Consider the following 18,618-nt stretch of genomic DNA (forward strand, 5'->3'; position numbering starts at 1 on the left):
ATATTCAATTCGACGAAATAACTAAATTGTTACATGCCAATTATACGGAACACAAATTCTTTAAAATATACAATAAATGCGCTGAATATAACAACTTTTACCCCAGGTGGACTTCACATAAATAGTTTAAGGTATAGCATAGAACACAATATCAACTAATACCAACAGTAGAATCTGAGCAACTACCAAAGGAAGAACAGTAAGGGCATACAATGCCAGCCGTAGGTCTCAAAGTGACCCACATTTTGGCCCTGATTCATGGAAGTGTTTTATAATGGCGCACACCGATAGGAACACATTCCATGAATCAGGCCCTAAGTATTTTCAAAAAAAGATCCACAATAAAACATAAGAACACTCAATAGTATGAGCACAAACAAGCAAACTAAACACACTAAATTGGTCTTTGAATTCTCATTAGTATTTTTAAATTCTCTCATTAGCCGTTATACATTTTGTTCTTATATTTGTAGGCTTTGCAAGAAAGCTGCGCACAGCAAAACAAATATCTATTCGGAAGCAATAAAAAAAAAAGCATTACAGCAAGTCTACATTGGCAATAAAGCTCTCGCGGCCACGGGGGTGGTAGGAGAACCAGGCCCAGTTTGCAGGATGGCGTTTTGGTAACGGTCTGTGAGGTTGGGGAGGTACCAGATGGACAATCAACATCTCTCCTTAGATAGCTTCCTGTACTCTACTACTCACGCGAAGTACATGAGCTGAAAGAACTGAATAGACAATGTAGAGGTACAGAAAAATATTAGCCTCCATGCACCAGATGTTGCAGGTGTCACGAGAGAAGCCCTCATTAAGGCAGACAACTCCAAACTCAGTTCAACCAGCCACCCAGTCTTACACACCAGGAAAACAGGAATGCACGCAGTTTCCCCAATTGGAGTCTCAGTTGCACAAGGACAATGACACTAAGGGGACCAACACTTTCTTGGGCAGCCTCCAGACAGAGGCGTAGCCAGAATTGTCTAAAAAGTGGGGCCTGAAGCAGATGTAATTGGACCCACTGCAGTGACATTAACATCTGTAAATACCCACTCAGCAGTGCTAAGTGGGCATTTATAGATGTTGCCTAGGCCTTGCCCGCTCAGGCCCTGCCCTGTCTACGCCTCTACCTCCAGACCCTGGCACAGGCTCAAAGGCTGACCATTTCACCTTCACCGATAGGATCAATAAAGATCCCGCATTTTCAGGCTTTTGCAACACTAACCACCGATTTACAATACATTGCCAAAATGCTAGGCTTCACAACCTGCACCACAATACCAGGCTCCCTTAGAACCAAGTGCCCATGGTGGCAGACTTCGCTACACATCGACCTTTCACCAGGCTAACATTTTTTTAACACAATTTTCAAAAGCGTTATCCACAGGATCAGACTGCACAAAACATTGTGCCAAATACCAGAAGTCCGTCCCTTTGGCAGCACTAGATATACACAAAGAGAAACCAAGGTGTCTCGTCATTCCATGCTCTGAAATATAAAAGAAAGGAAGATTGACTCATTTGCAGAGTTGTATGTCATGCTTCATAATAGAGCATAAGAGCTCAAAATGTAATGTTTGATCAAGATAAAAAGGCTGCTCTGCAATAATAGATTCATTTTCCACTGCTGATTGCTTCCATTACTGCTCTTGGTTGCAACACAAGAGCTGTGTGTTGACCCCTCTCTCCCTCCCCCCATGTACGACAAGACCACACAATATGCTGCTTAAACATGGCCACTTGCTGTACTTTATAAATCCTCCCATCTCCCGCTGTTTATTGTTATTATTTCCTCCCCATGGAGCACAGATGCTCACAGTATGATCCTGGCCAAAGATCGCCAGGATTCCATGCCATGAGTGTCCATTTCCCACTACTGATTTCTTTCCTTTCCTTCTCAAGGAATACAAGTCTCTGGTGTTTTCCAGGGATCACCAGGTACTGATTGCTTACCCTTTCCTCCACATGGAAAAAGAGCTTCACATATATGATTCTCCCAAATCCACATGGCACTACTTCATTGTAACCTATGGCATAGTATGCTTTACATGCAATACCGATTTCCACTTTTTTTGATTATAATCTATTATGAAATCCTAGTAGTACTATTCTTTTGCCTAATTCAACGTTTACAACAAGTGATTGTTTATAATGTTGGGAAGCTTTATGAATCAAGATTGTGTAACACAGCAATTTTACTTTAACTACTATCGTGTCCCATATACATATTGTGCTATGCATTTTCATAACTACATCACAATGTATTTCTAATTCATGTTAATGATCGTTATATGCATGTAATGGTTTGGTGACTCTTTAAGCCACATACATGCACTTTAATTGCTTGTTTATGGAAGAAAGAAATAGTGAACTGCCTAGTTCATAGGAATTGTTTTGTATATTTAGGGTTCTTTGCCATGGATGAAAATACAAAACAAAGAGGTGATAGCTGGAAGATTCACAATTAATATTAAACCTCTGGCAATTGCTATGGGAAACCCTCGAGATCACTGTTCTTCGCCTACCAAGCCATTGCAAGGGGAAAGACCACATGCAAACATGCTTGTCTCCCACCCCACTCCCAAAAGGGTCAGTTTAGCCTGAACTGCTAGGTCACATCCCTTCTGCAAGAGACCACAAGCATCCCCAGACATGTTTCAGCCTCATTGGGCATTATCAGTGAGGTGTAGCTTGGGGCTTTAGGCCCAGCAGGCGTGGGGCCCACGTCTGGACATACATGTTCCACTCAGGGTGATAAAGCAAAACAAAGATGTGATGGCTGGAAGGTTTACAACCAATCTTAATCCTCTGGCAATTGCTCTGGGCAACCCTCCAGACCATCCTTCTTCACCTGCTGAACAATTACAGATAGGGGACAGACCATATGGAAATCATGCTTGATGCTCCTCCCCAACCCCCCAAAAGGGTGGAGCCCAGCATGAACTGCTAGGTCAGATCCCTTGTGCACGAGACCATAAGCAACCCCAGACAGGTTCTGGTCTGATGATACCCAAGCAGGCCGAAACATGTCTGGGGTTGATTGTGTTTCCATGCAGAAGGGATCAGGCCTCACAGGTTGGGCTGGGCTTCTCCCATTGGGGCAGTACCTGACTGATTAGCAAATGGATGGACCCCTTTTGTAATGGTGCAGATGGCCTAATAAAACAGTGGTGTGAACGGTGCCCAGAGCAGTGCCAGTGGTTCAGATTTATTCAAAAACTTCCACCCATCACTTTTTTGGTTATGGATGAAAATTAACACTTGGCCAATGAAAATGTTTCAACCTGTTTCAGTTCTCATGTTGATTTGTCTGCCCCCTAAAAGAGAAGAAAAATCCATGAAAAAGGCCTCGCTTCTTTGCAAAATACCATAGACTCTGAGGGAAAAAAATCATGTCTTGACAGCTGCATCTGACATGAAGGCTATATGTTGTGCACCACTATGTTACATTTTGTGGAAAAACCACAGAGTGTTTCACTGCCTAGACTTCGGGGATCCCTTACTCAGGTGGCCAGGGCACCTCCATCACCTTTGGATCCAGACCCTGGGGGAGGACAAGTGCAGGAGGATCAAATGGATGAGGGGTCCTCGGGGAGTGGGGGAACCCCCGATGGGGAGACATGGTATCCCCCCTTTCCAAACACCCCAGCCCCAGGATATTCCAACTTCCCAGATCCCCCATTCCTACATAAACACTGAGCCAAAGAAGAGTGGGGCTGAGGCTAAAAGGAGTACCCTACATGTAATACATTGGACATGTCCCACAAATAAGATTAGACAGGGTCAGGCACTTGATCTTAATTGCATACTCTTGGTACCTATTAGCTCTCCCCACATGGTTAAAAGGTGAAACACTGAGACCCACTCTGAGCAAGGTGGTGCACGAGAAGGAGCATTTATTCCAGGACGACGGCAAACCAAGCGGAGCAGAGCGACAGGCTGAAGGATGGAACCGAGGTACAGAGAAACCTTGGACACCCCGGCGAGAGATTGTTACCGCCGAAGGGTCTTGAAGGTTGCGCAAGGAAGCCCAACTCGAGAGAGAAAAGCTTCTTTTGTGTTTCAATGATACCAGCCACCCTTCCGGGTGAACGGTAGCGTTGGGGAGGTGCAGCAGCAGTTGTGGTATCAGTCTTGACTTCAGGATGGAAGCCACAAAAGACAAAAATAAATAAACACAGCTGTTGAGTTGATGAAAGCAATGAGAGTCTGGACTGTGCTAAATATAAATTGACGGCATCAGTATCCGACAAAACAAGGTTGCACGTGTGCCGATAAGATGCGAGAGAAATCAAAGCATTGTAAAGAACTGTATACAAAGTAACAGTGTGGTTCAGCAAAAGTCTCTGTGAAATGTCTGATGCCGTAGAAGCAGCGGGAAGAGAAAGAAACTGAGATGCAAGATCTGTTAGGTTTGATCCCCGCAGAGGGAAACCTGCATGTGAGAGATATCTTAGAAATTTGAGATAAGTACTGGGCTCAAAACTACATATACAAAGAGGCCATGGTGTAGGAGAGAAAAAATGACGTCTAAGGTCGAAGTGGTCACCTCGAGGTAAGAGGACAAACCTTGCAGTTTCTAAAGTCTTTGACAGTGGATGGAAAGTGAAAGGAGGCTTCAGGCTGATGAAGGGAAGCCTGTGAAGGTGTGATAGAAGCTTGGAGAAGAAAACCCCACAAATTATGATTGAAAGGTTTGATCCCGGCAGAGGGGAACCTGTACTGAATTGTGATAACCAGAAGGAAACAAACTTTTGTGGAACTGTATTGCAGTGGAAGGCCAAGTGGACCCTGGTCCACGAAACAAACTGCATCCTTGTGTCTGAAGCCCGAGTGTGTTGCAAGGTCCAAGTGTGCCACCTTACCCCGTGCTACACAATGTGGGAAAGGGAGTTTGCTAAGCCAGACTGACATTTCTTTTGAACACTGATTTTCCTTTTTGCATTACACATTCCCTTTACACATTTCATGTTTTAGAAAGAGGGCAGGCATTTGTTTATTAGTATAGGCCATTTTATTTTGACTAAAGACTGACTAGGACTGTATTTTCCTTTTGTTTTATGGTCGAGAATACTCCCATCCTAGTTATAGGGTAATATAGCAGTTTTCCAACCCCTTTGAAACCATCAATAAAGGTTTGCAGCTCTGTGTCAGGGTCTACTTGTGATACCATGGCTCCCTCACAACTGTCTTCTTGCAAAAAGAATCTGGAAGCGTACATTCTATCCTATAATATAATGCAGTGATTAATGCACCATAATGCATTGTCATATTACATCTAATAGCTCACTCATGGCAATCACTGCTGACTAGCAACATTATCACGGGTCCGAGAGGCACAATTAATTAAAACATTATTAGGTATGTCTTACCATTCCAAATGGCAACTAAGAAAATACTGCTTTATTCAAGTACATACTGGTTTAGTTAAGATGCAATGATATAATGAAAGGCAATTAACGGGTATGGATCGTGGGCCCGATTTTTATAATCTTTAATTGGAAACAAATCAATCAAGCAGCATGGAAACAAAACAAAAGCAACATTTGAAAAATACTACCCCCTTCGCCTCCCACTTACACACTAGTTTCTACAAAATGGTCAACACTATAACAGAGCATTCATCACATGAAGTGGGCTTTATGCATCACACAGCAGCTGATTGACAACAAGGGTCCCCTATATACTGTTGCAATACATCTGGAAGAGAGCCAAAGGCTTCTGTAGTTCGACATAAACAACCCTTTTAAAGAGATTTTTGAGAAAGCAAGAAATACAGCAGTTACTTCTGAGGCATGATCTGTGATCAGACCGATTCCTAAACATGGTAAACTAGTGACACACATTGTATAGTTTTCTTTTAAGCGTAGGTGAAAACATGTTCAGGATTTGACTATTGGGTGATATCTGCTTTCCTCACAAGTAGCAAAAACTGGTCAATATTTGAATCATTAATTTGACCATATTTTGTTAAGGATTGTTCAAAAACCTCAATTGAGGCCTATCAGAAAATGCACTGAGAACACCGTTTGGCTTCTAGGTACTTTGTCTCCCACTACCAACCTTCACCAAAGTAGCCATACAAAATGTTAGTTCCTTTTAATATGATGGAGCAACAGGAAAGTTTTAGCCATTCAATACCAGAACGCATCTGAGATCATTTACACAAGGGAATGGGATAAATGGGGATAGGAGGATCTCTCCTCAACCGAGACCGAAAATGCAGCTCAAAGTCAAAGTACAAAACACTGCCCAGTACAGAAGCAACATGTGAACTTGAGATTAAATGAAATAAATAAATAATTACCTGGATGGGACACCTGTTGCTTTCCAGGACAAGAAGTCGGGAAGATCAAAGAAGTGCCCAGCATTTTCCCAGCAAGAGTTCTCTAAATTCTAGCAAAACAAATTTAAGTATTAGTATTGTGTGCTATTTAGGAGCCCATTATGTTATGTACTGCAAGTGCTGTTTCACGAGGGACTACTGTATGGGCAGAAGCACCGACTTCCTTAAGGTCCCATAATCTCAAAGTCAGTGTTAAAAAAAAGTTGATTTTGGCAATACAAAATATACCATAAAAACAACAACAATATTTTACAGTCAATCAATAATTAAAGTAATAAAAATGGCAACAACATTAACACCTCAAAAACATTGCAAAGATACTCAGGTTCAAACAAATCTTAATTGAAATTTACTCAGAGACAATACATACTGTAAAAAAGGGCAAAAGAGCCCACCCGACCAGAAATGAATCTGCCCACAACAAATAATGCAAAGGAGGCTCATAATAATGAATCCTGGATTCTGTAGAACTTGCTTTAATGTTTACTCTCTAATGGATGGGAATGCCGGACAAAACAATACAAAATGTGCTAAATCTTCTTTAGCCGCAGCACAAAATACACATGATTGGTCCTCGTTCCCTTTGGATCAGGCTGCCACCACTGCTCTCAAGTGATGAAGATTTCAACACGCCCTTGTAATATAAATACACTGAGAAGGGTTCTGAGTCCAACACAGATACTTCTGGAGACCTCATGATCGCCAATGACTCCCTCTTCTCTCTAATTGACGGAAGTACACTGACTTTCACGTTTTTCACAACATTAGAAGATATAAGATGTACTGTGTCAAAACATTGAATCACATCCACTTCCACCAAGGCTTTTACATGCCTGAGCCAAGGGATCTTCAAATGGGGGTCCTTGGGCACCAGATATTTAATTAGCTCATGAGCCAAAATGGCTTTAATATTCCTCAAAACTCTAAGTCAGTTACTTACACGCTGGGATGCAATAAGATCACTAAGAAACCTGCACCGGAATTCCTGGTGCATTGCAAAATTAGGGGCTGAACTAGGAACCACAATATTCTCTTAAAAAAGGTGTTCTCCACCACCTGAATACATTCAATTGTGCCATATCCCCACAACTCCATACAATACCTAGCAACAGAGGTGGCTTTACCATTATAAACTTTGAGCATATGTTCAATGGTCTATCAACACTTCAAATAGCCTCTTTAAATCTTGTGGTCTGCTTATCGACATCTGCTGCAGCCCTGAAATTGGATGAGAATCTAACCCTCAGATAATCAAAATCATCCACTCTGGGGATTAGCTGCCCCTTGCTAAATAATGCCGGATATTTGGGAGGACGCTCCCCCGCAGCAGATCCAATTAATCCATAAATCAAGAATTATTATCAACAACATGCTGTAGGGCTCAAAGGATACGGGCTATTAAAACTTTATCATCTGCATTAGCAAGTAAAGGCAGACCTCTATTACCCAGCTTAGGTATGTCCAGCGTAGATGTGAGTAAATGGTCAAATACACCATTTATGTATAGACAAAAGAGCAGAGGGGCCAATACACAGCTCTGCCTCACCCTGCGATCCACCTTAAAAAATGTGGTGCAATGTCCTTGTAACTCCACTCCTCACACATGCCACCGTTATGATATGTCATTTGCACCTATACACAAAATGTAACCTCTCAAGCAAGTCCACCAAACCACCTGGATCATTCATGTATCTGAACATAATCTTAGCCTTAAACTTGGTGTGTTACTAAAATCTGCCTGTAAAAAAATTAAAAAATGTTGTTTAGTGTGGAAAACTAACTCTGCAGGTATAATTTGCTAAAATATTTTATCTTGATGCTTCCATAATAAGCCACATATATAATTGTTTTTGCTTATACAAATGAACACTTTAAGCATTGACCAAATGATGCATGCCATATTAATAATAGCTTACATCTATTAACCTATAGCAAAGAAAATCTGGCACAGTGCGTACACAATGGGCCTCATTACAATTATGGTGAAGCAGGAGAAAATTAGCGGTAAAGGAATTACAGCTAATATTCCCACTCTGCCATACTATGAATCTGGCCCTGGAATGGAGGTTTTACCTCCAGCATTCTGCTGGAGGTAAATCATCCAACTCTCAGCTGGAAAATCGGCAAAAGTAACGGAAAAAATGTGCAGAATTATCGTGCCAGAACTACTGCTACGGTAATTCTGGCAAAAAGCTCCATAGAGTCCTATGAACTCATAAGAAATGGGGATTTACACTGCCACCGCTATTTGTAATCCGGCGGTAATTCCGCCAGATCAAGTGGTGGTAATGGTAATTCAGTTGGGTGGTATTCTGGCACATTTACACATAATGAGGCCCAATGTCTTAAAAAAAACCTACAGTATAAAATGCCCAGCGAATCAAGCAGGGAAAGGACAGAAGTTATTTTTCTATTTCTATTATGAGGGCATGTGGCAAGGAAGTGGGGAATGAAACAAGAGTTAAACTGTACTTGCTAGGATTGAGTGGTCAAGGGAAGTGAGAGTAGGAAGGGGTGGGCAGTAGGGAGGAGAATAGATGGCAGCGTGGTCCACTGACTCTCGAGCACTCTGGGGAGGATTTCCTATAAACGTCCTAAATTCTATAATCTAAAACCACATGAGTTGTCCTTTGTGAGGAGTTTATATAGTGACACAATGTTTACCATTTGCCCGGCTGACAAAGGAGGGGTGTTAGTTCTTATGAACACCATACCATTGACTATGACAGGGAATGCGAAATGCAGTAGAGTGATGACACAGTGTATGCAGATTAGAAAATGGTCCCACATGGTCAATAATCACCAATTTGGCTGAGATTCTTAACATGGTAGAAGTACAAGGTTGGATCAACCATAGAACACAAAATAATTTGCACACTTAATACACCTGCATTTCATATTTCTATACATTACCAAAGATCCATAAACATCCTACAGAACCTGTAGGGATGCTCATTGTGGCAATGACAAACAGTAGACTTCAGCAGGAACAATATTGATATCTTTTTGCAACCCTTAGTTCAAAAGACCAGCACATACATTTGTGACACACCCACCTTTTACGGCTTTTAAAGGAAGTGACATACTCACCAGACCATATCATGCATTGATTCTGCATGATCTAGGAATCAAATCAGTTAAATGTTTTTTGGTAAAGGAGGGACACATTGGAGCTTCCAAAGAATGTATTCACATCCTCCAATTGATCTCAGAAAACTCGTATTTCCAATATAAAGATAAATACTATCTCTAAACCTCAGGAACATCCATGGGTGCCACTATGGCACCTGTTTATGCTAATTGTTTCATGCACACATTTGAACATGACCACATCTTGCAATACCTAGTGTGGAGGAATTACTGAAAATTCTGGGTCAGGTCCATAGATGATATCTTTGGAGTATGGAAAGTATCTTTGTTGTTGGGTGTCCTGACCCACGTTTGGACTATTATGCTGCAACAGTTGGTGATGTGGGCTTAGAAAATCCAAGATGGCCGAAAAGCCCACGTTGCGCCAGAATCCAGGAAAACAGCGCAGTTTTGGTGCACACCAAAATGTTCCCCTGACCTGCTACCCACCAGTGCGAGCGTGATGGGCCAGGAGTGCCATAGGTGAAATGTGTGCCAAAGGAAAAACAGCAGTGCCGGTTAGCTCAGAAAGCGCTTTGAAATCACCTTTGTTTCTCTGAAATGCAAGCTAAAAATGCCTATTTTAAACATTGCAAGATATTCAAAAATCTCAATGAACACCAGCAGACATTTGGCAGAAGGTAGACTTGTGTGCATACAACATCTGGAAAGAGAAAGAGCCCAAAATAATGTTCATAATGAAACTGGCTGAGCTGTGGATGTCAGCAGCTGAAGTGAAATTGGACTTAAAGTCACTAAAATCGAAATGTTTAAAATAAATGAGTGACCTACTGTCGAGTGTCACATAGTTTGCAACTGTTAAATGTCATTTTTTCGAACTTAGAATCAGCATTCTAGCTGCATGTGTAAAAATTGCAAGTTTGGTTTGAATATAGAAAACTGGGATCCAAAGTGTCATTTATCTGAAGCCTGGCTTAAAGAGATTGAATTCTGGCAGACAACTACCCCCGACAGGAGTTGAAACTTGAGCAGCTGTGTCTTCCCAGGCCTGGTTGTATTCTGCTGCCCCTGCCAAAAGGAGATGACACCTCTCTGATTGAATTAGGGGAGTTGCACCTAGGGACTGCAGGAAACTGAACAAAGCACTGTCTTGGGCTCAGGCAAATGTTATATTGGGGGGGGGTCGTAAAATAGCTTCCTCTTGGGAGAAGTGGGAGGAGAAGTGCCTCTGTGAGCAAGCTGAGCTTGGGGGAAGTGGACAAACCAGAAATTCCACCATGCGCTTTGGAAAACCACACCTGTTTGGGGCCAGAGCATAATTTTAAAAAGATGGATAATTCATAGTGCGGACTTGTAAAAATGATATAAATAATATCATCATTCTTGTGATTTTTCTGTGCACATTTTAAGAGGTGTCAGGACTCTGTGGTATGTTCTGGGGAGTAGTAGCGGAAAATAAGGTTGTTACTCCAAATGCATGCATGTTAAAAATCTGACACTTTATCATCTAAAACCCATATCCCTTGTGCACATTTGTGTAAAATCTGGAAAAGTTTAGAGGTCGTTGTCTGGATGAAAAGGGCAGAATTCTGTCAAAAGTGGACACAACATCTTACAAAGACAGGGATCGGATGGTTTGGTGCTACAGAAAATATGTTAACTGGACATATAATATTAGAAAAATGGTACATAGATAAATGTGTATTTGGATCAAATATAGATTTGTGTGCAATTTGACAAGGGGAGGACCCTCTAACCCATAAACCTACCTCATCACTCTGACTCACTGTTCCCTTCACAAATCAGGTCAAAGAGAAATCCTTGACCTATCAAATCGTGAGTGGGTTGGGCAAAGAAAGTTAGCATCCACACCCATTTTGAAAAGACATAAAAAGAGCCACTGGAACCCATGTAGGGAGATTCACTTTCCACTTTCTTGTGGGACGCTTTGCCGGGAGACTCCAGACTTCAAATCCATCAATCTCCAGAGACCAGAACTTAACTCCAGAACTTAAAGCAGAGAGGCCTGGACCAGCAGCTAAATCCTTTTTCAGCAGGCCTTCAGAATCCAGCAATCAAACCAAAGTATTCTACAGCCGGGCAAGCTGTTGAATTCTTTGCCAAGAACTTTTGCCAGAACTGGTAGCAGACCCAGAAAGAAGTGCCGATAGCAGAACCGCAGACCAGACCCAGACCGATGTGAGCAGAACCGGTGCCTGATTGACCCGCCGAGCAGAGAGAACCGCAGCTAAACCTATTGACCCGATCTGTGACAAAGTTGCATTCCTGTCCAAAATATAGTGAGTACTCAGCCAGAACTGTGCAAAACCAATCTCTTAGTTTAAAATAATCAAATTCAAACTATTTTAACCTATTGAGAACTGCATCATAGAAATCGTGTCCCTCCTGTTGATTCAAAGCTGCAAAACTGTCATCTGTCATTCTGAGCTTTACTTTTATTTTGAGAATCTACCTTCACAAAATCCTCCGTATCTCTTGAACCGTTTGTGATAGACTTGCTACTCCTTATGGTTCCTCCGTAATTGCGCTCGACGCACGTGACTAAATTGCCGCGATTTGACATTTTGTTTCATTTCAGCCACGTGTAAAAATATTTGTCTTTTGCTTCCATTACGGAATTCTGTTTTCAATCTGGTAACCATCCCTGAATCATTGATAGGGCCGGCCTGAACTGATTTAAAGTAGCTATCACCCACCCTGAATCTCTTATAGGGAATTCAAATCATTTTTAGCCTATTTTTCCCTTCTTTGCATACCACATTTAAAGTACTTTGCCTGTGTTTAAAATCATCCCTGTTTCTCTAAGCTTGCTAGGGGGGAACTGAATTTGCATTGTACTGTGATTGTATTCCTGAAGACTGTGTGTGTTACTTCCACCTCCTTACATTGCATAGAGTGGGGGTGAATTGCCAAAAGGGGAAAAGTGATTATATTATGTTTTGCTGAAATCATACCAAGTTTATTCCTGTGTTGCTTCTTTTCCACCTTGCATTTCCTTGTACCATATAAAGCATTCTCAGCTACCTTATCCTCTATACTACTCCTAAGTAATTAAACCAGTGTGCTAGTATAACATCATCCATTGTTGATCACTCACTGTCATATGTCTAAGTGTGATATCAAATATTAATTTATTATAAAAGTGTGATATATATCTATTGTTTAATTTCTCAAATAAACCTTTTTAATTTGCAAAACAAACCTACTTCTTGGCTCAGTGGGGTCAGGGGGATTCTAAGAGAGGGGCGTTATATAAGGGCTTATCATCCAGAGTATAACTTGTCATAAAAATATATAAATAAGGGCTTCCATTGGACGTCCCAGACGAGGCACTGGCTTAGTGGGATTGCTGAATTGAAGTTGCTTAACATTGTATACTCGAGAGTGGTTCATAACATATTTGAATGAAATTGATTCACAAATACAGTTTATAGCTGAGATGTCAAACAGTGCGATTCATTTTCTTCATGTTAAGATCACAGTGGTAAACGATTGTCACAACACAAATACTTTCGGTAAGGAAACAGATAGGAATAATTTCATGCGCCGCATGAGTTTTCATCAAGCTAGTCTTATTAAGCACTTGCTGTACTGCCAACTATTAAGAGTTAGAAAGATTGTAAATGATGAACAGGAGCATGAACGTCAGGCAGAAATTATGAGTAAAATGTTTCTTGCTTGTGGATACAAAGCTGGGGAGGTCAGTGCATCATGGGAAAGACTTTGTGATATGCAGCTAGACAATATTCTCTTTGGTCCCCCAAACCAAAATCCACACCTTTCTCGATATAGGTTTCTAAATATTCAGCACACAGTAAAAAGATTAAATCTGTTATTCTGAAAAATTGGAGGATACTCACTTGAGACACATAAGTAGAACATTTATTTTGAGAATTCACAATTTTTCTGTATACGCAGAGTGCTAATCTGAGAGATCAATTGGTTAACACCAGGTCAATTAAGAAACAAGCTCAGCAGAAAAGAACTGGGACTCACACTTGTGTGAACTGCTGCAACTGTAGTTTTGTTACCAAAGGGAATATTGTATATCAACCAAGATCGAGCAAAAAGATTAAGTTATGTGACTTTGCTACCTCTGATACTCTCAATGTTATTTTTACAATAAGATGCCCATGCAGGATATATTATGTTGGTCAGTCTACAAGACAACACCGACTATGTTGGAGTGAACATTGTTCATTCATTCAAACTAAGAATACCAAATCAGCGGTGACACCTTATTGGATGGAGAAGCATCACAATATCTCTCAGATTCGAAGTTAAGAAGAATGGACCTCATGAGAATCTGGCACAGAGTTGGACCAAATATACATTCTGGATGGACAAATTAGATGCAGTAGCCCCAAATGGGATGAATGAAGATTTCAACTTCTTGTGCTAACTATTAAAAATGAACTTTATATGGACCTTTTGCTAAAGGAAATTAGTTTGAATCTTTTTCCAACATTTAAGATTTTAGAAATTTCACAGTGTAAGGTAATATTTTCTTTCTGTTATACTATTTCATATAATTTTTTCATTGCGTATAGAAGGATCTAGATTATGTTATGCTTTGATAATCGAACGTTCATGATGTGTTTTAGAACCGATGACGTCACAGCACATTTTCTGCACTGATTTTGATTAAAAAAGGTAAGCAGTTAGAGACTAGCATCTCTACCGTTTCCTGAGATCAAGACAGAGATAGTCTTTTTTCTTTTGATTTATGGTGCACAGGTGATAAATCATGAATGTCAAGTAAGGGCATACTTTGGGATTAACTGGGGCTATCTATTGGTTATTTATACATTCCTTTTGTGTAGCATTCTGCAGCATGTGATACATATGAAGTAACAATCATGACATTTTAGACTATGTCACAAAATGGATTGTAACAATTTTGTTCTGTGTTTTCTATTTTTTTATTGCCCGCTTTTCATTGTGGTTTGTTTAATATGATGGCAATTATTACATCTCTTAATTTACCTTTATGTTTGTATAATGGGTGTCTGATAGCATTATGTGCATGTTGAGCTCCAGGTAAATCCGGCCACCCACCACCAAACATGTAGTTGAACGGTGCGTGTAAACGCTATTACCGGCACATTAATACTGCACTGGCAAACATATAATGAGGCCCCTAGTATCTATTTGATTTTTTTAAGTGTCATACAAGTGAAATTTCTAACCTAAAGGGTCCTGTAAAATACACCATTTGAACCAATTATTAAATATTTAAATAAATGTCCAAGAAGAAGGATACTTCCACCATAGACTCACCATGGCTGGTATTTATTACAAAGAAATATATATTGACAGCAGCACTTCTCACATGCATTAGATGTTAACCTTCCAGAGCTTGCGTAAACTTCTATGCCTCGATAACTGGGGACAATACCTGCTTTTCCACAAATTAAAATTCCCTTTTACCCCCTGAGCTGCGACATCTAAAATCCAACTAAACAGGCTCAATTATCACCTCACCTTCAGAACCACCATTAAACCCTGGCTATTCCCTTCCTCTGGTACCTGACAATAATATTGGTTACTATAGGGCCTGGGCATCATCAATGTATCTTCATCCACCCACTAGATCTTCACCCCTAGGCCATCAACACTATCATCAGAAAATGGATCTTATTTGTTTATTTATTTTATTTGTTGTTCACGCCTAAAACCCTGAGGTATCATGGCACCAGAGATATCAGTAAAGTAGCAGGTACCTGGTTACATGGCATGAGAGTGTTCGGTTGCAGATGGTACATAGATCCATACATATTTGTTGAATAGAGCAGTTTTCACTTATTACTCGCCTGTATAGAACTGTGCTGCAATATCGAAGGACGCACAATGAAGATTGTCCAGGCTTACAGCTCAGGCAGTCTTGATTCTATTAAAGACAAAGAGGCGAGCATTATGCTTTACTTCTTTATTACTGTCCCCACAGCAATTTAAAGAAACTTTATATAACCAAAACATTTTTTTTTTAAACTCTGTAACATTTTGTTTCCTCCCAGGTGACCTGCAGGTGTAGAAACAACATAAGGTTAACATAGTTTGAAAAATGTCCATAAAACATCTAATCCTGAAAGAAAAATGTCTCTGGACTTCACTACCCAAAGTCCTCTGGGTTCCCTGTAGTCCTGCCTCAAGTACCTTAACCAATCCAGGCCAGGCTGCCCTTATAAAAAGCTTTGACCCCTTCTCTATTCCTCTTTCTTTGGCCGCCAGTCTATGCCTGAGAGTCTTCAACTGATAACTTGAAACCATCAGAGCTTTCACTGCAACCGTGCATTACTCCAGAACTTCGACTGAACTTTGTTTCTTAGTGAACTTCGCCGTACTCAAGACGCCTTCTGGTCTTCTCCTGCAATAAATGGAGACGTGATCATAAGGGTGGGTCCTTACTCAACACATGTACATTATAAGTAACATGATTGTCACCTGTCCCGAGGGTGGGATATAATGCTCGCCAACTTGTCTTTAATAGAATCAAGACTGCCTGAGCTGTAAGCCTGGACAATATTCATTCTATGACAAGACGGAGGCAAGCATTATGCTTGTTCAAAGCTATGCATTAAACTGTTTGCAATTTGAGATACTGGTTTAAAATAGAAAGTCTTAAAGGTACATTCATTGGACCAATCGGCTGCTTTCATATTGTCCTGCAAGGGAACGCCTGCTGCATATGCGCTGGATGCCATTGCGCCTCTCGCTGAATGTGCGCCAAAATGAGATAAATCTATCCCAGCCCACTGCATGACCTCTCTAACCCATCTTGCTATGGTGGCTGTTGCTACTGCGTGCAAGGGTTTTCTACGCGCAATTAAAAGCTGTGTTACTCCTGCGGGTCTTAGCGCTGCCGTGACTCTTTCATACACTTTGATGCACTGTGCTACGCATAACTTCGCATTAGCTAGAAAGTATGGATAAGAAATCACTGCCGAATCGGATTTAGTCCTATTGGCTACACTGAATGCTACTCCTTCGGGGTAGAACATTTTCCGATCTATTTCAAGAGCCTTGACATCTGATACTCTCCTACACGCTATGAGGCAGAGAAGCATAGCGAGCTTGTCTGACAACTGTGATCGAGAAAGGTCTTTGTTCTCTGGCCAGTCTGCAAATAACTTAGAAACTTTACGTACGTCCCATAGCACCAAATATTTGGCTTCGGGTGGCTTCTTTAACTTTATACTTTTCAATAACCGGACCACGGCAGGGTGTTCTCCTATCGGGTGACCCTCTAGCTTATCATGTCCCGCTGAAATAGCGGATCTGTAGACTCCTATCGTCCTATAGGCACACCCGTCCTCAAACCTCTGTGCTAAAAAATTTAGCAGATGTACTAGAGGGGCTGAAACGGGATGAACACCGATGGACGTGCAGTACGCCTCCCATCGGTCCCAAGCGGCACCATAGCTCCTAATGGTGGAAGGCGCCCAGGAATTCTTGTTCTGCTCAATTTATGCTTAGTTCAAAATGGTGCAGGCACAATGCATTCTGGGAGTGCTCGCAGCCATGTTGGATATTTACTTCACTCCGCAGTGAAAGGCTGCACACATTTTGCTGAAGTGTTAGATTCACAGTGCTGAGACAAACATGCTTTTTTCAAACTTGGTATGCAGTCAAGGCCATTTCTGCTGGGAAAAGCTAACGTTGTTATGACTTGCTACTGTTCTCCGTGGAGCATGTTTTTTCTGAGTTTTAGAGCAGGGAGGCCCTGCATTCCTTGGGGGGGGCTCTCGGTTGACCCAGCTGGCAACCGACGGCTGTTCCTCAACTGCGCAGGCGCAATTCCAGAAGATTCGAGAATTAACTCCTTTTTTTGGAGTGCCTATAAAGGAGGATCTGGGGGGGGGGGTCAGGTGAGACTTCAGCCAGAGAAGGACGCTCTGTCTGGCCTTCCTGTGAGCTGTGGCACTCTCGTCCTGGCTGTCCTCGGGGTCTTCCAGCCATAAATGGGCGAGATGAAGAATGATAATACGCTCACAGTGATGTATTCTTTCTTTTCTGTGATCTATGTCCAGCCGTAAAGAGCTGATTATCTTCTAAAGCATGCGTGGCTGTGAATTATTGTGTCTGTTTTTGGGTTGAAGTATTTGCTCTATAATTGCATTGGTGATTTATGGTAGTTCCGTGCACTTTTCAGAGGAGAGCAATACAATTCTTGATGCAATCTGCCGCGAGTTGTGAAATTCCTGGCAGCTCCCAACGTTGTCTGAAACCCGGCATGCTAGTAGGGTGGGCGAGCCCTCCGCTATGAGCGGGTGAGACTGCCCGTCGGGGTTCTGTAGAATGTTCGTGTTGTGAGGAATCACTCTTGGAAAATCTGTAGAAAGTTCCATCACTACTGGAAACCACGGCTGAGACTTCCATAATGGGACTTTGAGTACTAACTCTGCTTGCTCCCTCCTCACTTTCGCTACTGTCCTTCTCAACATGATGAATGGGGGAAAGGCGTAGTGGAGAGCCCCCGACCACCGTTGAAGGAACGCATCCGTCCCAGATACTTCTGGGTCTATCCTCAAGCTGTAAAACTCGGGAAGCTGAGTGTTGAGCCTGCTGGCGAATAAGTCGCGATGCAACGGCCCCCATAGCTGTCAGATGCGGTCGAAAATGCTTGGGAGAAGTCTACAATCGCTGGAGTCTACCAGATACCGTGAATTCCAGTCCGCTACTGCGTTCTGAATGCCTGGTAAGTATTCTGCTGATACTGATATCTGTTGTTCCAAACAGTATTGCCAGAAGTCTTTGGCTAATTCCGAAAGCATCTTGGAGGATGTCCCTCCGAGTTTGTTCACATAACGGACCGCTGAGATGTTGTCCATCTTGAGAAGGACACAGCAGGTCACTCTGTCCCGGGTGAAAGCTTTCACTGGGAAGGAACCCGCCAAGAGCTTTAAGCAGTTTATGTGGAGTTTGAACTCTTCTCGCAACCATTTTCCGCTTGTCTGTAGTCCTCCGCACCGGGCTCCCCAGCCTATTCTGCTGCCATCCGATTCTATCACCAGATCCGGAGAGTCTCCGAATATTGCTCTGCCATTCCAGGCCTCCATATTTTGCAACCACCACTGGAGCTCTGTAATGGCGTCTTGGTATAGGGAAACCAACTGGTGATAACCCAGACCTCCTCTTAAATGTCTGATTTGTAATCTCTGCAG

At 41.8% G+C, this 18,618-nt stretch overlaps 1 protein-coding gene across 2 annotated transcripts in view; it reads right to left on the reverse strand.

The window, feature by feature from the left end:
• Positions 1–18,618, reverse strand: part of FGGY (FGGY carbohydrate kinase domain containing) — a 2,730,916-nt gene that overhangs the window by 2,086,421 nt on the left and 625,877 nt on the right. For both annotated transcript variants that reach the window (XM_069642074.1, XM_069642075.1), the window contains exon 5: positions 6,305–6,393. In XM_069642074.1, the coding sequence (XP_069498175.1) occupies positions 6,305–6,393 (89 nt within the window). The remainder of the gene's footprint in view (positions 1–6,304; positions 6,394–18,618) is intronic.

The sequence above is a fragment of the Ambystoma mexicanum genome, chromosome 1q (genome assembly GCF_040938575.1).
Source record: "Ambystoma mexicanum isolate Mex_15411 chromosome 1q, UKY_AmexF1_1, whole genome shotgun sequence".
NCBI classification, from domain to species: Eukaryota; Metazoa; Chordata; class Amphibia; order Caudata; family Ambystomatidae; genus Ambystoma; species Ambystoma mexicanum.